Source organism: Meleagris gallopavo, chromosome 4 (genome assembly GCF_000146605.3).
Source record: "Meleagris gallopavo isolate NT-WF06-2002-E0010 breed Aviagen turkey brand Nicholas breeding stock chromosome 4, Turkey_5.1, whole genome shotgun sequence".
Taxonomy (NCBI): Eukaryota; Metazoa; Chordata; class Aves; order Galliformes; family Phasianidae; genus Meleagris; species Meleagris gallopavo.
The window spans coordinates 60,277,708-60,298,652 of record NC_015014.2 but is presented as its reverse complement, the minus strand read 5'-3'; the positions used below and the strand labels follow the sequence as shown (position 1 = coordinate 60,298,652).

The 20,945-nt window shown below is 43.4% G+C and overlaps 1 protein-coding gene across 1 annotated transcript in view; it reads left to right on the top strand.

Annotated features, from left to right (window-relative positions):
• The window catches only part of FGFR3 (fibroblast growth factor receptor 3), a 52,351-nt gene that overhangs the window by 15,757 nt on the left and 15,649 nt on the right, over positions 1–20,945 (top strand). Inside the window, exons 2-6 of the mRNA XM_019615159.2 lie at positions 2,087–2,438; positions 6,977–7,030; positions 11,989–12,158; positions 16,841–16,964; positions 17,458–17,648. Coding sequence (XP_019470704.1) covers positions 2,087–2,438; positions 6,977–7,030; positions 11,989–12,158; positions 16,841–16,964; positions 17,458–17,648 — 891 coding nt within the window. The remainder of the gene's footprint in view (positions 1–2,086; positions 2,439–6,976; positions 7,031–11,988; positions 12,159–16,840; positions 16,965–17,457; positions 17,649–20,945) is intronic.

The window sequence follows — 20,945 nt, the reverse complement described above, 5'->3', positions numbered from 1 at the left end:
CTGCTTTTGCATTTGTCGTATTTGAAAGCTGGATGAGGTATAATAATAATAGTAAATCTTCATTCTCTTAGTTAGACAAAATACTGAAGCACGTTCAACTTTGTGGAGGTCTCTGACTTGGGTTCTGATTAGTTTTCAGCCATAGGTGTGTAAACTGAAATTTGAAATGCTATTTAAAGAGCTGAAAAATGTCAGTACTGTTCTCATTTTCAAGTAGCCATTCCTTGAAATCTGTGGATGCTCTACTCAGGAGGAATGAAGTCAGTAGGACTGAATACAGTCAGTAGGACCGAGGTATGCATGCAGTGGGCATCGAGATATCTGCTGGGGACCAGCTGAGCTGTCAAGGGGCAGAGATGTCAAAATGAGCAAGAGATGAGGTTTCTTTCTTCAGAAGAACTGCAAACCCCAATTGTTCTGAGTCGAAAGTGAATTTACTCTTCATTTTGGTATTCCTTTGCGATGTTTTATAAAACTGCTGTAGTGCTTTGTCATTCACACAGATTCATTGTCACTTTAAGAAAAAAGTGACTTCCTTTTAAATGACTAAACAGCCTCATTTGGTTTGAATTCAGTCTGGGCTTGTTCCTGTTGGTAGGTTTAGGGTGCAAAAGCCAAAATGCACAAGTTACCAAAGGTCAGGTAGAAGTGTGCATTTTGTATGGAGGAATGGCTCAGCTGCATGGGGTAGGTTAAATTAGTAACAGCTTCCATTAGAATCAACAAAGATCAGCACCCAGCACTGCATGCAAAGCTCCATGAGGGACTTTTAATCTAAAGCCAAAGTTGGTGCCATTGAGAAAATCCTTATAGTACAGAGAAGGAAGGCTTCATCCTGAAATCAGCAGCTGAAACAGAAAATGCTTCTTTACCTGATGCTGCAAGTTTCTTCTTCTCAACCATATTTTCCCAAGGAGCTCCTTGATGGGAAGAGACAGTCCATGGGCAAGCACAGAACTGCAGCAGGAGCTGCTCTGAAAGGAGAGAGATGCTGATGCTCCTTCGGCTTCCGTTTTTACTAATAGCATATGCGTTCAGGGAAAATCTTTTCATTAAAAATAATAAAAAATAATAATAGTAATAAAAGAAACCCTTGTCTATATGAATACCACAGCATTCTAGCCAAACCCAGAAATATTTGAGTTGGAGTTGCTGCCAGAGTATAAGGGAAAGGTGCTTTGTGACCCCAATGTGTGTGGGCTTTGCCTACTGTGGGATGATACCTCCCAAGAAATACCACATTTTCAGGCCCTTAGAATTCATCATTTTCTCTATGTAAGACTACTGACTGAAGCATTTTTATATTTTTAAAGTTCATGAGAATGAAAAGTTGCATGACCAGGGGAGAAAAGCAGTACATTTTTCTTTAATTACCTCCTCCAATTCTTTGACCTAATAGCAGGAGAACAACTTGAAGACAGTTCATCATCAGAACACCATCCTCAGGTGTTCTGAATTCCTGTAATCACATTGGTTTCACAGTTAAATTCTAATCTATGCATATATGTAAGCAGCAAAATTAAGATCTCTATTCATATCTGATTATTATCAGAGGTAAAATTGGGCCACCTGAGTTTGGATCATGGGAATAGATTTGTTTTGCATTACTTATTTGTTAGTTATATAATCGTAGCACCAGAGAGTCTTTGCTAGGAGTTAGAATCCCATAGTGTACAAAACCAAGAAGACTTGTGCCTGGCAGAACATGATGTCTCAGAGCTGCTGTAAGCTGGAAAAAGCATGAGATGTGTAATGAGAAAATGTTGGCTGGCATAGACAAGGCAATGGTGCTCATGCTGTTGGAATAACTGGGTTGAGGGCAGCTGTGGAGGACTGAGTCTTCTTTTTCAAAATGGTGTAAAGGAGGAAGAAACCACTGGATTTCTGAAGTGACTTCGTACATCACTGTATATGAGTCTGAGGACTGTCAAACTATCATGCCTCATGTTCCTTTGTGGAAAGCCTTCTGAGCTCAGACCATTCCTTTTGTTATTGCTCTACTGTAAAACAGAATTGTGCAGCCCATGACAGGATTCGCTGTCATTGCTAGTGTGAGAGCCTTCTGCACACATGGAAGCATCTGTAGAGCAAACACAATATACTTTTTAAAATACTCTTTCATCCTCTGATATATGCTCTTATTTACTCATTTCCCTCTCTTTTTCCCTTTGCAGAATACTTGAGAAGCGAGACCGCCTTTCTGGAAGAGTTGGTGTTTGGAAGTGGAGATACCATTGAACTTTCCTGTAACACCCAAAGCTCTTCTGTGTCAGTTTTCTGGTTTAAAGATGGTATTGGGATTGCACCTTCCAACAGAACTCATATTGGACAAAAACTGTTGAAGATAATCAATGTGTCATATGATGATTCAGGGCTGTACAGTTGCAAGCCAAGGCATTCCAACGAGGTCCTGGGAAACTTTACAGTCAGAGTGACAGGTATGTGCAGAAATAGAGTAGGTCTGCGTTTTTGTGTGTGTGTGTGTGTGTATTTTGCCCTTTCACTTGTTCAGCTTAGCTGGTGATCTGCAGCTTTTTGTCCCTTCTTGGTCGGTCTGTACCTTCCCAGCAAGCCCTGGCAGTAATCATTCTGACCAAATAAAACAACAATCAAAGAATGCTTGTGTGTTAGTGTTAAAAGTGTTAAAAGCTCAATGTTGAGATTGAGAGAGACTTGGAAACAGTGCTGGTCAGATTAAGCTCCCAATCCCCTTAACACTCTAATAGACACAATGCTAGTGTGCCTTTGAAGTGTGAGTGACTGAGCTGTGGCTCAGAGAGGCTAAATGACTTTTTTTTACTTTATGTGGCAAATCATTGGCAAAATTGGATGTAAAAGCTGGAGATTTCTAAAACTGTTTCCATATTTTAGAATGCTTGTGGAATGGCTTAGATTAGAAGGGACATTAAAGATCATCGACCATCTCCTCCTTCCATCCCAGTTGTCACAAATTATAGTTTTTTCAGAAGTAGAGGAACTTACTGCTAACCATGTATTACAGACAAGTGGTGCATTAGCAAAGCACTTGCTGTCATTTGCATGTCTGTATTTTCCATGATGAGGACAACAGGACAGAACAGCTACAAGCTGTACAAGCCTGGATCACTCTACTGTGCCAAAAAAATCTGTTATTCGCAGATAACAAACAAATAATGCTAAAATCATCTTGATTTCAGCCTGCTGCATTGGTACAGTGCTCATCATCTTGAGCCTTCTGATCACATAGATTCAAGGCCCGAATTTTCATGAGGATTAACCTCTCCTGGATCTAAGGTTCTGAAAACTTTCCTTCCCCCATAGATTCTTGCCTCAAAAACCTGAGTTCTGTCAAACAGCACCAAGCTGTATTTGAAAAGGTTGTGACAAAGTGGGAATCAGCCTCTTTTCCCCAGGTAGCTAGAGGTACGATGAGAGGGAATGGCTTCAGATTGTGTCAGGGGAGATTCACAATGGATATGGTCTTCTCTGAAAGAGTGATCAAGCACTGAAATAGGCTACCCAGGGAGGTGGTGGAGTCACTGTCCTTGATTCAAGGAGGGTGGAGATGTGGGGACATGGTTAGTGGGCAGTATTGATGGTAGGTGGATGGTTGGACTAGATCATCTTAGAGGTCTTTTCCAACCAATCTAATTCTATGAAAACTGAACACAGAGGTGTCTGTGATAGCAAATCGTGTCTGTTCCATAAAGTTCTTCTTCCTGCCAGAAGTAGGATTTGTGTGAGAGAATCAAACCATCGTAAGAATAAAAGCCCGTTTCAGCAAGCCTTCACCAACATCTGCTTTCCATTGAATGTTACTGGAGAGTGCTGTGAACGCTTCAAGGTCATATCAATTAAGTGGTTGAAGAAGTATTTGGCCCTTGAAAGGCTTTCTTTAACTAGGTACGATTACTGGGACTACCCAAGGAACTGCAGGTTGTTAGAAATGTTACTCTCTTTTTTTTTTTTTAAGTGACATTAAAATGCTTTCGAGTTCAAGGGGCAGCAGGGAGGCAGAAGAGGGCAGCTGGTTCCATATTCAAGTGAAACAGCTGCCAGCCCCAAAAGTTTGTAAAGTGAGAAATTGTTTTTAATAGTGGAAGGGCTCATAATCCTCTGCTTTTTAAAAGTTTAAGCCCCTGTGTTTTTCCTCTTCACTAATAATAGCTAATAACAGCTTAAGAACAAGCGAGTAACCTGAACCTGCTTTCTGACAGCACTAGGAGTCTTTGATTCTATTAGCTCGCTGTCATTACCATCGAAGTGCTGGCAATGTGGGAGTCTCTGTTTTAGCTGTCAGCAGCGCTCCTTTTGAGCTTTGAAGCCCTGCTGTATGTGGCAATAGTGGCGCCTCTCGTGCACGCAGATATTTCTTTGTAATTATTATTGATTGCTCTGTGATTCGCTGCAGAGAGGAGATCATATCTGAGATCTGTGGTTTGCATTCCCACTTTGTGAAGGTAACTCCAGCGATGAGCTTGGATATCTGATTGGGTGTTTATGTGATTATCTGATGTTCGGGATTGGAGGCGTTCTCTGTTAAACTGGATCCAATCTGTGCTCCAAAGTGAGCAAAAGCAGGCTGGGTTGACAAGGTGTAATGCTGAAAATGGCTGCTTGCAGATCCTGGCAGGGCAGCAGACTTATTGAACACGCTCTGCAAACCCTTCTGGGGTTTGTGATGGGGACAGAGCGTGGTGGTGAGGGATGGGCTGCACAGAGCAGGTGTTGGCATTAGGAAGCAGCCTGTACCTGAGGAGATAGAAGCTGCTACTGCACAGTGAAAACTAGTCTGATAAGTAACAGGGTTTAATTTCTTCAGAACGCCTCCATTGACAGACATGGGCTTGATTGCTGTATGAGTTTACAAGATGAAATGTCCTGCCCTCTTAAAACATGAGCGCTTGGTGTGGATCACAAATAAGCGCTGCATGCCCAAACTGATCTCTTGTTGACAGAGGCTCTGTTTCTGCAGCCATTTCATACATTCCCTTGGGATTTAATGGCCGAGCAGCACCCCTGCAATGAGCAGCAAAAAGATATTTCAAGGTACCCAAGACAAAATTCCTTACAGCTCATAAATAGAGCCATTTTGGAAATAGCATCCAGCAGTTCCTACAGATGCCAATACTGGTTGTCTTTTGGAAGAGAATACAGTTTTTGTAAATGATTAATAAATAGCTTACAGATTTTTAGTCACTTATTGAGGAAGGCGACTTTTAGTAATCTGAATAGAAGCGTAGCTCTGAGCATGGGATATTTTGTGTTAAAACCCAGGCTGCATCTTCCCTGCAAAGCTCTCATGTGAAGCGCAAGCGAGGTCAAAATCAAGGAGCATGGAGTTGGACTCTATGATTCTTATGAGTCCCTTCCAACTCGGGATATTCTATGATTCTGTGATTCTCTCCTTTGATCTTGTGGAAGCATTTTGAATTGATTTAAAGATTGATTCTGCTGTTTTGGTCCTGATTGGTTCATTTGAAACCAGAAGAAAACTTCAATGGCATGTTAATATACAGGTAACCAAATTGCGAAGCGCAGGGCTGAGAACGTACTCGTTCATCCAGTGTTGGTGGGTGTTTGGCAGGGCTTCTGCCTTCGCCAGGACTTGAATAAACCTGCTGGTTCAGCCGAAACGCCTCAACAGACACTTCACTCTCAGCAAGCCCCATGGCATTTCCCTGGTGCTGCTGCCAGCAGGACCTCAGCTGCGGTGTGCAGTTGGGTACGTGCTGCAGGGCTAGGGGCTGAGCCAAGGAGAAGGTGCAGCGCATGATGCGCAGCCGCATGCTGATGGAGGGAGATGATTCCTGGCTTATTGCTCCTATATGCGGTGAATACATTTGGAAATACCCTCCAGATTCTGCAGAGATGTGATATTTATTATTACCTTTCCCCTCCTTCTGTTTTTCTACCTCCATGCTTTTTTATCATGTGAAGAAGAGTGTCCAGTTCTCCAACCAAAATACAGTGGATCGTAGAAGGAAGGAGCTCTGCCCGGGTCAGCCTGAATCAGTGCTTTGCTCTTCTGGCACATGTTAAACACTCATAAAGTTTCCTGTTTGCTGCTGTTTCATGCCAAGTGCTTTTACATCTGTTTCAGAATATAAATGCTGTTGCGTTGTTAGCGTTTTGCTTTTATTTAACAAAGAAATTCCTGGAGATTATATAAAGTCAGAAGACACTAAATCTTCCAGACATTGAATTGTGCTAAATAGTGTAAACTGAATCAAACACTAAGCTGCTGTTTTATCACGGGATTCACATCTACAGACTGAAGCTTCATTGTGCACAGCCTGGAGAAGGTGAGATGTTAGATCACATTTAGAGAATGAATACAGAAAGTTTTAGAGATACACTGATGGAAAATTCCCACCTGCTAACCTGGATTCAGTTACAGCCTCGAGGTTTATCTGTAGAAGGAATATAAGCAAAAGGAGCTGGTTCACGGAGCAGCCATCAAAATGTCTGTCTAGAGAGAGGTTCAATTTCAAGGGGAAGTTTTAAAAGCTTTAGTTGAGTCGTTTAGCAAGGAGTTAACACGGGAGGATGTAGCAGCAATGTATTGAGTTAAAAGAGTACAGAGTGAGTTGGAAATGCTGACCTGTCAATTTGAGACTTGGTGAAACAAAAAGTCTCTAAGAGTGAATGCTAGGGGAAAAAAAGCGGGGGAGAGCTTGTTCTGCAGAAAGAAACCTCCTCTTTTGGAACTCCCTTGTTCTCCTTTAGGAGAAGAGCTCTTTGCACATTGAAAAGTAGTTGGCACTGACCCTGCTCTGTGGTGGCAGAGCACTGGCAAATTTGTGTTACTTTTCTCCTTTTGGAAAGCTCCTGGCTGCTCACCCCAGAGTGGTAGAGCTGCAGGAAGGGGGATGTCACCCACATGTCACCCAAATCCCTCCTCACTGGAGCCCACTGTGGCATCTGTAGCCTCATCTGGCCTCATCTCCATGTGCTGTCGTCTTTCTGCTTCATGTCTTTCTCCTTCTTCTTCTAGATTCCCCTTCGTCAGGTGATGATGAAGATGATGATGATGAGTCAGAAGATACAGGTAATTTGTTTCTCCAGGATACAGAGAGGTTTTTTTAAACAGAGATGTGGCTGCCATGTGGCATGGCTCAGACATTTGCCTCCACCCATGTTGAAATGGATGTCCTTAGGACAGGAGCACAAACTCTTGGGTCCTGGCACCAGAAATTTAGAAATAGCTGCCAGAGTGGTGTAGCTGCTCCAGTATCTTGTGGCTTGACTTTTAGTTTGTCTTGATTCTGTTAGTTTGACTTGAGCTCGGGTTATCAATTCTCCTTGCATGTAAGTTCCAGAGTAACTCATTCTGTCATCATGGTTTTTTATTACACTGAAGTTACACCTTGCAGTTACACATCACAAAACTCAGCCTGCTTTGTTTTTATCAGGTTTAACTCTGGTCCTAATGAGCATCTCAGCTGGAGGCAGAGGCAGCTTGGAGAATAAAATCGGCACTAGCCAAACACCAAATTTACAGCTGCCATAAGCAGGAGCTGTAAGCAAAACCCCTCTGGATTGTATGAGGAAGGGAGCCCCAGAAGAGAGCCTCAGTGCTTCCACACTAAACCTCATTCAGTCGCAGAGCTTGTTTCTCTAAGTGCAGTATCATTAATCAGGATCATTACATGCTTCATAGGCGTTAGTGTTGTGTTTTATTATGCTTTTTATATTTCTGAAAAGCGAGCTGCCTGTGCTTATGTGTTTTTAATAAATAAATGTCTTGCATTTGAACTCCAAATCAGCTATGTACGTTGGCAGAAGTTCAGCATGACTGGAAAATTTCTCCTGCCCACAGCATTTGACATGGAGGACTCTTTAAACAGGTCTCCCACTGTAATAAATTTGTGCCGCTGTGTCGTGCAGCGTGAGGACAGTAATTGTGAGGTACGGTGCCAGGCAGCCCATCAGCAGCAGTTAGTGGTTTTCTGATAGCCTTTAATTAGCGGGCTGGATGCTGTGAGTTGAAGAGCACCTTTGCAGAGGTGCTCAGCGCTCCTGATGCCAACTGAAGCCCATTGGAGTCATAGGAAGGGGCAGCTTTGCTCAGGGTTTGCTCCTCAGCAGAGCAGCTTCTGATGAGCACAATACATCGCTCTGTGCTTTTTTCATGTGATTTGTAGTAAACTCCATCTCTTAGCAGCAGGTATCACAAAACACGAGCTGTTTTATGGTACAGAAAGACACGTTTCTTTTCACCAAGAGGGAAAACACGCATTTCACCGCATGTATTTATAGCCTGTGTTCTGGGTCTTCTTGACTTCAAGACAGTCTCTTTTTTTAGATCCAAAGGTATCCCTGGCTTTGCTTAAAGGTCTTGCTATAAAAAGTTGGATTCTCTTTTGCTTTAAAAACTGTTGATTAGCTTAACATACCAGAGAGGTGAAGCCTCATGTTGCGAAGTGACACGAATGTGCTTTATGTTGCTTTGTTTAATGTCAGACCCTCCAGTTAACATTGAGAGATCTTTTGAATCTGAGGAGCTGTGTGTTAACCCCTGCACCACTGCCACCACTGGGACATCTCAGCAGGGACAGAGACTGCTGGGTCATTCCAAGCAGGGGGGCATGGCTGTCGCCATTGCTGTGTCCCAGAGTCCCATGTCCTTCATCTCTTGAGGCAAAGTACTCTAAGTTTATGAGCTCTTGCCTGGCCATCAGACATCATCAAGGTCAGGAGTTAGAGGAATGAGGGCAGAAAAATTCCTTTCATGCAAAAGCATGATATAACCAAGATTTATTATTTTGCAGAGAGAGATAATGTGTCGAGGACTGACTTACTGTGTGCTGCCTGTTCGCACATCACAGTAATAATATATCCTGTTCTCATATAACACTGTGTATATTTTCTGGCTTGTTCCTGTTGTTCAAGAGTGTCTTACCCTCGTGTTTATAGAGAGGGGCTTGGAGAGCTGATACTTACAGTGTCATGAGTTTAAAGCCAATCTCATTGGTTTTGGAGATTACACCCAAGGTTGCTGAAATTCAAACTGTAATTAACCAAAGCCAGGGTGATGAGAGGAAATTCCACCTAAAGGAAATAAGTATTTGGTGTATCTTGGAGAGCATGGAGACAGCATCCCTTAGGGACAGACAGCCAAAGAGAGGAAAGAGGAAGGTCAGCAACTTCATATTGTCCTGTTTGTTGCAGCCTTGTCACAAACTGTGATCTGCCTTTGCAAAAAGAGGCTTCCCAGTACCTCTGTTCTTTACAGCTGTTTTTCCTGGCCCTGGAACAAAAAACCAAGCTCCATTTTCACACAGTGCTCTTCTGCTCCAGTGCTCCCTATCCCTCTGTATCTGTTTGTTTGGAGCCCCTGCTGCGTAGCCCCAGCACCTTCAAAGAGCCCCTATAATCTCCAATTAAATCTGGCTGTGTACTCAGAGGCGTCAGCTGGGGAAATTACACAATTAGGGTTGATTCTGTCTGCTGCAAAATTTTGTGGCTGCTCCTAATTGCTAAATGAGCGCTCGGCTGTATTAATTATTCCAAGTACTCCTCTCGGTTTTTTAATTGGTCATTCCAGGTGGATGGGTGGCCAGTGTCTGACAAACAAAACGGACCGGCGGGCTTAGTGCTCGATGATGGGAAAGGGCTGGCGACGGTCTTTGCAGGTCCCTTTTTTCACACCTGCACACTCAGAATCATTGCTTGTCTTTAATTCAGAGCAGGCAGCTCAAAAAAAATTTTTTTTTTCTGTCTTCCATTCTTTCTCATTCCCAAAGCTCTCTGGAACTTTGCAAGCTTTGTTTGACAAGAAGAGTTAAAATTTTCACCCCCTTTAAAAAGCAGTGATGAAAGGACTCTTGGGGCACAGTAGACCAAGTGCTGATGTTTTGTTTGCTACTCCTGAGAGCAAGAACAAAGGCACTGTTCTGAATGCTTTGGCACTTCTTGCCAGTTGCAGCTTGACATGTGCTATGCCGTGATTGGTGTGTTAATCTGGGGGTGCTAAGCCCTGCAAGCCCCAGATCATGTGGGAGAGGACCCAAATGGCAGGGATGCACTTGGGGGAGAACCCATGTGTAATGATCAGAGGCCACTTGGAGAAGATCCCAGAATGTTTAGGAAAACAGTGAGCAGCAGGTTATAGAATCATAGAATAACGTGGAAGGAACCCATAAGGATCATCGAGTCTGATGTGTGGAAGAGCTTGTAGGCCTACTGTTCTCTGCAGCAGTGCATGGGGATGTCTCCATCAGCACCTGGCCTCTCCCTGAACCCACTCTGTGTGTAAAGTCCCCGGGAAGTCAGGGTGCACTGCCAAAAGGAAGTGTTTCACTGAAAAATAGCAGGAAGAAGGACAGAGATGGGTCCGTCCCTGTGCCCACATTCCTTTGATGCATGCAGGTGACTGATGGGGTTCATGACATGTAGCGTGAGGCAGTCTGAAGGCAAATGAAAGCCATTAATACTGAATTTTCACCCCTGGCAAGGCTGCGACACTACCAGGGTACCAATGTCCAGCAGCCTGGCCTCAGCTCTCTCAAAGCAGATGAGATACAGGAGCAATGCCCCCAGATACCAAAGGGAAACCAGGCTACATGGAGTGCATCAGCAGGTGCTAGAATGGTGCATGTCAGAGCTGAGCTATATGAGCCTGCCTGAAACATCCCCAGAACTGAAGCTAGATGAGGTTCTGAGCACCCTGATCTGGCTGTTGGTGTCCCTGTTCATTGCAGGGGAGTTGGCCTGGGTGACCTTTAAGGGTCCCTTGCAACTCAAACAATTCTGTGATCCATTGGGTGGAATCTACTGGGAGGCTCTGGTGTTGGTCAGGCCTGCTTCTTTCAGTCATGTTTGTCAAAGGCTTTCAAAATCCCTAATCCTTGTTCATTCCTGGAAATGCAGAGTGCAGTGATGTATGAGCAGTGTTTGTCATGTATTTTTTGTCTAGTTCAGGGCAGGGGGGCTTACCTGGAGTCAATTCAGGATGGAGCCAAACTCATCAGTGCCTACTGCACTGCAGACCTCCTGAGAAAGTGAAGAGCTTGAGTGCATCTTGGAGCAGCTTAAAATGAGAGAGAAGACCTTGCACACCCTTGTAATGAAGGAGGTCTTCTCTGAGGTGGAGTTTCATTGCTGTTTTGCAAAGTAAACACCATGTGTGCCCATCTCCCTTTGGCCTTGGCTGAAAGTGCCTCGTCATGGCAGGGGAACATAGCAAGCTCAGCTCTGCACTGCTTCCTTAAGCAGAAACGAAAGTTTGTTTTTAAAGCTTTCTCTTTCTTTCTTTCTTTCTGTCCTTCTTTCCTATGTAATAACTTTGCTGCTGCTGCTGCTGCCCTAATTTGGAGTTAATATGTAATGTTTGTAACGGTGCCAAGAAACATTGCTGTACTTTAGGCAGATTATAAAAGTATCTTATGCTAACACTGGTATTTTAAAACTTATCCCTGTTCAAAGGTAACATGAATCTTTAAAACTAAAATCACTTGAACTTTCTGAACATAAACGTGATAAACCAGTTTGGCACTGGCTTCTTTCCCTTTCCTTCCCTTAAGGAGGCTGCACTATGTTTGCGCTCACCAAGAGGCAAAACTTTCAAAGCATTCAGCTAGTTCTTTTTCTCTGCATTCTCACTCTCTTTTTTTACAGTTCCAACATCTTTCTGCTGTTCATGCTTCTTGGCTACTATCGTCCCAGTGGTACATCTGTATCTTTTTACACACCGAGGCCAGATCCTTACTCTGATAGCTCTCTACCTGTTGATTTAAAAGCAGTTACTCTAGATTTATACCAGCATTACCAAGACAAGAACCTGGTCATGAACCTTTCATCACAAACCTAAAAATGCAAACACCCTGTCTACATATATAAGAGTCATTTAGCTGGAAAGCATTTCTGTGTCATTTATCTTAACTGCAGCAGGTAGCAATTTAACTGTCACTCTGCACATGCCAAAGCCTCTCAAATGCATCTGCTCAGCTGCTGATATCCTCTACTGCATAAATGGGCTTTCTCATCTTGTCTTCTTTTCCTCAGGTGTCCCCTTCTGGACCCGGCCAGATAAGATGGAGAAGAAGCTGCTGGCAGTTCCTGCCGCCAACACCGTTCGTTTCCGATGTCCAGCAGGTGGAAACCCAACTCCCACCATCTACTGGCTGAAGAATGGCAAAGAGTTCAAGGGGGAGCACAGGATTGGGGGCATCAAGGTAAAGCCTCAGTTTGGGTCTCTTTCAGAGGTTTCCTGCAGGAAATGGTGTTTTGCTGTGATGAACATTGGTATATGGAAGAGCATGATGACAGCTGTACTGGAAAAGAGGTGTTTCTGGCAGTCCTTGCAACTGCTCAACATGGAGATGTTAGATAGGGCTGCTGTCCATTGAGATTTAAGACTAGTTTCCTTTGAGTTTTCTTACACGGACTATTCATGGATTAGTTAAAAAAAGGATGAGTGTACTGGATGCATTGTGGACAGTAATGAGAAAGTAGCTTCAGAAGCTTCCATCCTTTTTTATGGAGTAATCTCCATAGGACAAGCCCAGGACACTGTGCATGAGCAAGGTATAGCTACTCCCAGTTTCCAAGGAGAAATGACTGTATCGTGGTTGAAGGTGTGGGAAGGACCTCACTAAAGGGGCTGTGCTGGTGGTTGTTCATATTCCTGTGGAATAAATCATTGACCCCTGATAAAGTGTAGGATCTCCCTGTATCCACAGTAATAGCAATCTGCTACTTGGTTTCTTCCTTCTCCCTCTTTCCTTTCTACCATACAGTGTTTCTGGTAAATACTCTGGCTTGGGTGCACGACACAACCCAGTGCACTCAAGCGATTGAATTATCCAGAAGTTTCTTTGCTACTATATATGACAAATAACAGGATTTTAACTAGAAAATCATCTGCAGCAATATTTTCTGTTGTTTCTTTGTCCCCTGAAGGTCACAGTCAAGACATATTTAGGAAGAGTACAGCTGGCAAAGCTGGATATAACAATATCAGATTCTGAGCAATTATTTTCAGTTTGTACTCCGCCAGCCCTGGCATCTCTCTGAGCTAGTTCCGAGGAAAGAAGGGGATTTTTCAGAAGGCACCTTCACTAGAACCTTAAATAGCTCTATGCTGATGCCTACCACATCTGTAACCCTCTCACAGGGGCTCGGCATGCAGAGCGTGCAGGGCTCCAGAAATCAGAAAATGATTTGAAAAAGCATTCCCTCCCCACCGTTTTTGGACTGTTTCTTTCCTGTTAGCTCAGGCTCATTCCTGAAAGAGCCCATTGTGGTCGTTTCAGTAAAGCCTTTGAAGGTCCCTCCTCAGCCCTGTTCCCGTTCCAGCCTGGACGAGGCTCAGGGCACGCTTGGTTTTAGATCTGAAAACTTAAGGAGAGCGAAGATGTGGGGAAGCAACTCCTGTCTGTAAGCAGTCTTACAGCAGAAAACATTTATGAAGCACAAGCATCTTTTACTAATTGTATGCTGTAAGGAGCATCAGGCTTGCGTGCGCTGTTCAAATGGCTTTTTACAAAACTATGTGACATCAGCTGCACTAAATTATGCTTGCAGAATAAAATGTAAAGCTGAAAGCAATTCCCCTACCCGCTTCCCAGTGGTTTTAATCTATCCTTGAGTTTAAATTGACACATTTCATCCTCTGCAACACGGTAGTGACTCTTTGGCATCGCTATGCTTTGTTTCTCTAGGGGCACCTTCCAGCAACAAGCCAGTGCTTAAAGAGCTGTTGAAGGCGATGTCAAGCCAATTACAGCAAGATTGGCTTAAGCTTTCTGTCTAGTTATAGTTCCTTGTCCTTCTCAGGATATAAAGACATCTTTCTCTCTCTGTAATTTTCCTTCTCATATTTGCTTGCTTTTGCTCTTGAGCCACAGTTAGCTGTAAGTAGTCTGATGCAAATCTCATCCAATATAAATATACTGATAGATATCAGCTGAGATTTGAACCAGAAGAAGTTGAAAACCTGCTCAGTATCTCATGTATTTAAGATTTAAATTCCCTGTTACAACTTAGCTTCATAACAGGATTAGGCAGCTTGAAAACAATGGGCAATATCCAGATCTGGCAGAGTTTGGTTGGCTTGCTTCATGTCAAGAGCTGGTCTTGACCCAGAAATCTTTGAGCTGGGAATTTTTTCTTTTGTTCTCAACATGCAGGAGAATTTAAACATTGATTGTGAAAGGTCTGCGGCCAGTAGTTGAAAATTGACTACTGTTCTACTTCTACCTCTTGCAAATGGCGTTTACACCCTGTGAGATTGTCAGAGCCCTCTTTAAATTCTGTAAGAGAGAAGGGCAAGTGTTGAAAACATGAAACCTGGGTTAAATTGGGCTTCTTACAGTTCATCTTTAACTGATAGAGGAAAGAAATTCATATGACTTATCATATGAAATTTCCCAAAGAGCATTAATGATTAAATCCTTGTTGGAATCCCTAATATTGTAAGCCTGTGTGTGTTAAATGACCCTAGAAGGAAAGATCCAGGGGGAGGGGAGGTAGAAGATTATCCCTTCCCCAGACCATCACACTGACCTGCATACCAGTCTGACAAACACTCACTGAGTTTCCAAGTGTGTCTGCAAATGTTTGTTTCACAAGAAGCCAAGAATGACAACAACAAATAAACCAGAAGGATTTCTAGTATCTCACCAACTTGATTAATAGCTGCACTAAATCATGTCATGTTTCTAGTGTTTTATCAAGTACAGTAAGCATCCTAAGTTGGGAACATGCCTTTTTATTATCCATTACATCTGGACCTTTAAAAAGCACTATTGCTTCTAGAAGAGTTTTCTTCCAGAGTTTGTGTCGCCAGGTTCAGATCTTTGTTCAGAGTCCAAAGTCCCTGTCACAAACCCGGTGATAAGAAGTTCCTTGAATGTAAATACAAGACATGCTAAGTAAAAGACCTAATTTGGACCTGATTTTATAATACATTTTAGACTAGGGAGTTAGCCGGGTGTCTGGAGTCCCAGTTCCTTGGAGCAGTTCCTTGGGGTTCCATAGGCGAATACAGTGCTGAAGAGTGGATTAAAAGAAGTCTTTAGATACATCTAAGAGACAAACATGTATGGACGTAAGCTAATAAGCACAAATTTGCGTTCAAACTTTCTTGATAGTTCATATAGAATGTTCAGATGTGAACTTGGGGTTCAGCTCTTACAGCTCTTGTTGCCCTGTAATTGCAGTGCTGTTAGAGATGAACCAAGTGGGACGTTGCTTTACAAAAGGTGAAATGTTAGTTCTGCACTGAGCTCTGTATGTGCCATTCTGGGTGGACAGTGGGTACAGTCAGACATCTGCAACAACCATAGCTCCTCTGAAGACTATAGCCATGGCCTCCTGCTACGTGTATAGAATCATAGAACCTTTTGAGTTGGAAGGAACCCATAAAAGTCACCTAGTCCAACTCCCCTGCAATGAACAGGGAAATCTACAGCTCATGTTGCTCAGAGCCCCATCCAGCCTGACCAGTGCTGAAATGGAAAGAAATCTTATATTCACACATCTGAAAAGTAGGATTCTCAGCACTGCTATTCCAGGAACTTAGAGGTGTACAAAGCATGGGGCTTCGTCAGAATGGCTTTTTGCTAAACAAGGTGTTTAAACTGTTAGGTCATATGACTCTAAATCTTCTCTTTCCAAAATTCTGACTTAATTGCAACTTGGCCCTTTAAAGGAAAGCATGTGGATGCAATTTATATGTAGCAAAAGAGGTTAAATAGCTTCATATTTGAGTTCACCTGCTGCAGGAAGGAAACTCCAGGAGCAGTTACCTCCTTGTTTTTTCCATGAGCCTTTGACATTCTATAGCTCACCATTATTGTAATCTCTGGCTTATGTGTCCTTGGAGTCACCTCCACAACGTTTAATGAAGTTAAATGTCCTGAACAGGAGTGACAGAAGGCATCAAATGAATACTCAGAGATTTTGAGAGCTTCTATATGTTGTGCATCTTGAAGTCATCTTTGTTTATGTTGGTTGCTTTCTGTTTTAATTCAAGATTTACTTTCCATATCCATTACTTCCTCTGAACTTGTTAGAAACAAGCATTCTATCCAGGAGTGCAGTGCAGTGGGTCAGATTGAGACATGGGTTGAGCTTTCCCTTCGTGCTGCTGAACAACCAGTAACTCTGGACATACATTCAGAAAAAACAACTAGAATGAAGGCGTAGTGCAGAATGAAAAGGACTGACCAGACAAGAGGCTGAGCATATTTTCTACTCAGTTATTGACAGAAAATGTTGGGGGCTAACTCAGTTGTAGTCAATCATTTCTGTTCTGATAGCCATGCTGTCCCCATAGCATAGACATTCAAAATATGTTAGGTTAAGAATTATGAGCTTTGTTGTTCTTAGTTATCTTCATGAGTTATGTAGCAATTGGTAAGATTCTGCAGACGAGAATGCGGTGTTTTGAGCTGATGGAGTCTCTGGACCCAAGTGGTCTGGCACAGGGGACAAGTGCATCGAAACTAGATGATCATTATGGTCCATTTCAACCCAGGCCTTTCTATGATTCTATAATTCTGTGATTCACATCAGAGCTGTCTCAACAGATGTCTTCTAAACTCGTTATTCTAATGGAGGTGCCACATCTAGTGTAGCAGTCAGCAGGTTTCATTGCTGTTATTGTGAAAGTATCTACACGCCCCCATTGTAATCTCAGTGTGTTACATTGCATGGGACTGTTTATGCACTGGTCTTAATTTCTTTTCAAAGTAAGTTTTCAGTGATCCTTGAAATGGTGATGTTCAGGCTGGCTCTGGGGTCCATTTGTGCTGGTCAAGAATGCAGGAGTTCACTGATTGCTCACTAAGTTGTAGGGTCTGGTGATAATAACACTTGACCATGGAATTGATGATTTCATTTCTTCTTCCAGTTGCGACACCAGCAGTGGAGCTTGGTGATGGAGAGTGTTGTGCCATCAGATCGAGGAAACTACACCTGTGTTGTGGAGAACAAATATGGCAATATTAGGCACACGTACCAGCTTGATGTTTTAGGTGAGATTTCATTGTTTTCCCTCGGCAGCTGATCTGTGGTGATGCTGAACAGGCGTATGATAGGATGCAGGAAGCAGGAGCCTGGTTCCTTTCCCAAATACCTGGAGCCAAGAGGAAGCCTCCTTTTGACTAGCAATTCAGTTTCAGATTGTGATGAATAAATTATGTAGCAGGCCTCGAGAGGGGCCAGAAAAGGAATGACGTGAGCAGGGCTGAGATTTCTATTCTGTTCTTTGTGGTTCCTCCTTGTTTGGTTTGAGGAGCACTGGCTGGTGAGGTAGGCAGAATACCTGAGATGACACTCCCAGTCTGCACCCTTTGTGCTGAAAAGCAAGGAGATTCTTCATCTGGAACAACTCCTGCCAGATCACTGTGAGCTGCTATCACTGAACAGCATTTTCTCTTTCCATCATGAGCACTGAAAGATGCAGAGAGGAGTCCTTGCTGGAAGGAGAATGGATGAATTCACATATTCCTCTTCTACATTTTTCAGAACGATCACCCCACCGACCAATCCTGCAAGCAGGACTCCCTGCCAATCAGACCGTGGTGGTTGGGAGCAATGTGGAATTTCACTGCAAGGTCTATAGTGATGCCCAGCCTCATATCCAGTGGCTGAAACACGTGGAAGTCAACGGCAGCAAGTATGGACCTGATGGGACACCCTACGTCACAGTGCTGAAGGTTGGTGCTCGCTTCTTCTATTTACTCTCAGGGCATCCCTTCCTCTGCCTTGGTCTCAGTGTTAGAGAAACCAGCTACATTGTGGGGTTACTTCTCAGAGGAGCCCACTGTCTTGTGGCAGAAGACATTAGCACTGAGTAAAGGTTCTTGCCATCGATGGAAGCCATAAAATTTTATAGATATGTTCATAAATAAGGTGTAGACTAGCAGTGCAGTGAGAACCAGAAGCTCTCGACAGAATATGCTCAATACCACAGTTCCTAGAAGGGTGTTTATTATTTAAATCAGATTTTTGTTTCATTTTATATGCTTGTTTCATGTCTATGAGAAAAAATAATGAGAATAAGCCAAGGATCATGTTGGGATTGTTCTTTTCTTTAAGCCTGTGCAATGGAATACTCTGCTTTTGGAGGGGGAACAGCAAAAATGTCCTAATGTCAATGTTCCAGACTTTTCTGTTTGCCAGAGATAACACAACTACTGTAGTGGCATAGATAAGCAAAGTAGTTGCAAGGGCTGAGGCAACTGTGAGAAATGCAGCATTATAAAAGGGAAGCTGTCAGATTGCATTTGACCTAAAATTGGAAAAATAACCCTTTTTACTGCTTCAATGGAGGTATTTTCAGGGCTTATTAAAATGAAAGGCTCCCAAGTAACACACATTCTTTCCTTTTCCAAGTACACTGCAGTGCACATGTACTAAATAATGCTCAGATCCCAGCACCTGAGAGCCAAGAAAGCCTTGTTCCAGCCATGAACATTTGTGAGCCATGCTGTTATCCATGCTCAGGAAAGCCTATATTTTACTGAGCAAAAACTCACTCAGTAAAACTCCACTTTGCAAATGCTTTCTAGAAAGGGAGTTTCCAGGTTGCAGGCGGAACAAAGCCAGAAAGTCTGGTTTCTCCTGAGCCAGTGCAGATATAAAAGTAGGGAAAAAAGCATTGGACTTATAAGCCCCCCTCCCCCTCTTTTTGTTTCATAATTGAAGGCATCCTGTGCTTGCGTGTATTAGAATAGTGCCAAATCCAGTTTTTCTGCTTCTGGAAACAGATTCTGTCCTTGCAGCTTAAAGCTGAGGCTGTCCTCATGGACATCCCCTGTGCACATCCTGCTGCACACACCCTTCTTTCTCTTTGTATGAAGTTTTGTTGTTTTTTTATTTAAAACAAACTTATCAGACAGCATCTACAAAACTGTAACTCAGCCAGATGCATGATAATAAAAGCCAGAGACCCTGGAAATAATTACACAGATTGAAATAACAGATTGGTTGGAAGAAATGGCTGGAGACAGCTCTTCAGGATTGGCAGCAGGCGCTTCTCGCGAGTTGATAAAACTTTTTATTTTCTGTCTGTGTCTCCAAATGTGTTTGAATTATGCATATTTGAATTTCCCCCTGGTTTCACAGCCCAGCAGCACGCTCTGAATAGCTGCCTGTGTCACATGCCATCTTGCATAGTCTCCGAGCTCCGTGTGTGGTCCCCATGGGATGAAGTGGTACCTTTTGGAAGTTCGCAGAGCCGCTGCGAACAGTGCCTTGTGTCACAAGCACAGGCTTCCATTTTGCTGTGGCAAAGAACATATAAATAGTCCATATAAATAGCGTTTTAAAATTACGTTGGAGCGGCACCGGGGTGGCTAGGTAATTAGAATTGCCAAATACCTCCTCTTCTGTGGACGCATTCCTCGAAGGGGAGCACAGGCAGGCGTTTAAAAGCAGAAGTTCTGTTTGGTTTTATTTTTGCTGAATAGGACCAGCACACGTCTATTTACTACTTCTGGTTAATCAGGAATGCTTTGAATTGTGTTAATGCTGGCATCAGCACTGGGGCACGGAGCATTTCCATTTTGGGATGCATCTTTTGTGTGCCAGTCCTGGGCCTCCACAGAACTGTAGCAGGCCCAGCTTTGCAGGGATTCTTTTCTGTTTTTTTTGGGTGTATGTGCTTATTTTTTTCAAAACAAAAGATGATCTTGCTGTCATCTTCAGGCCTGTCCTTTGGCTGCATGGACTTGTTGACCTTATGTCATGCAGCGCTTTTGCTTTCAGGCAGGATCCTCTTTAATGGCCTTAAACAAAAAGAGGGGAGATTTAGGTTAGATGTTAGAAAGAAATTCTTTACTCAGAGGGCAGTGAGGCCCTGCACAGGCTGCCCAGAGAGCTGTGGGTGCCCCATTCCTTGGCTCAAGGCCAAGTTGAATGGGCCCTGGGCAGCCTGATCTAGTGGGGCAGCCAGCCCAGAGCAGAAGTTTGGAGCTTTAAGGTCTCCTTCAGCCTTAGCCATTCTATGATTTTGTGATCCTGGCCTTGCTGCAGGGTCCTGGTAGTGGTCCTTCTGACAACAGCTTCTTGAGAAAGGGCCCCCCACTCCCACCAGTATGGTGCCTGCAGAGAGATAAGGCTTTTTTTATCAGTCTGCCTTTCCCTCCTGCTTTTGAGAGATTTACAAGAGCTGCTAAGGGGCAGTTTGTATAGGAGGAACATCTCAGTCTCCATCAAAGCAAGGAGAGATGCCTAGCACATGAAATTTCCCCATAAATCTAAATCGAGGACAAAACCTACCCCAGACCAGATGGATAAATTGAATGCTGTACTTTCAACCCATTTTTCAAACAGCTCAACAATACCAAGCCATCACCTGCGCCAGTTTCCTGAAAGCCAGGGCTCATTTGTGATCAAAGGCAAGCCCTTGTTCTTTGCAGAACACTAAACACATTCCAATTTCAGAGGGAGGCTGGCAGCACGGTGCCCAGGCTTTGTCAAAGGCTAAATTGCACGTTCTGCACTGAAACATGCCTGGTTTAATTATAAACAAGGCAGCAACAGCAGGCAGGCACATTTCCCCACTGGTCAGAACAGACAGACCTTGCAGCATGTGAGCCTCAGAGATGAGATCAGGTCAAAACCAGTGGTGTTTGCCATCAGTCATGGGCACAATGGCTCCATATTGATGCCACCTCTGGGTTTGGCTTCCAATAACCTATGAGATCCGTCAGCCCCATTGATTTTAATGGGCTGAGAGCCACGCTGGCAGGATCAGGCCCTGAAAATGGAAATCACTGAGGTGAGGCTTGAGAGCACAAGAACAAAACTGAGAAATGCAATTGGTATATTTTCATTTCCAGGACTGAAGCTGATACTTTTATAGAGTTTCTCCAACCTACCACTGAGGCCACCCAAAATAGTTGCTTATTTTCAAGCAAAATACAAACTGTTTAGGAACAAACTGATGTGCAGTTGTGGCAGCTTGGAAGAAGAGAAGTAAAACTCTGCTTAACAGTCCGAAGCTTGTT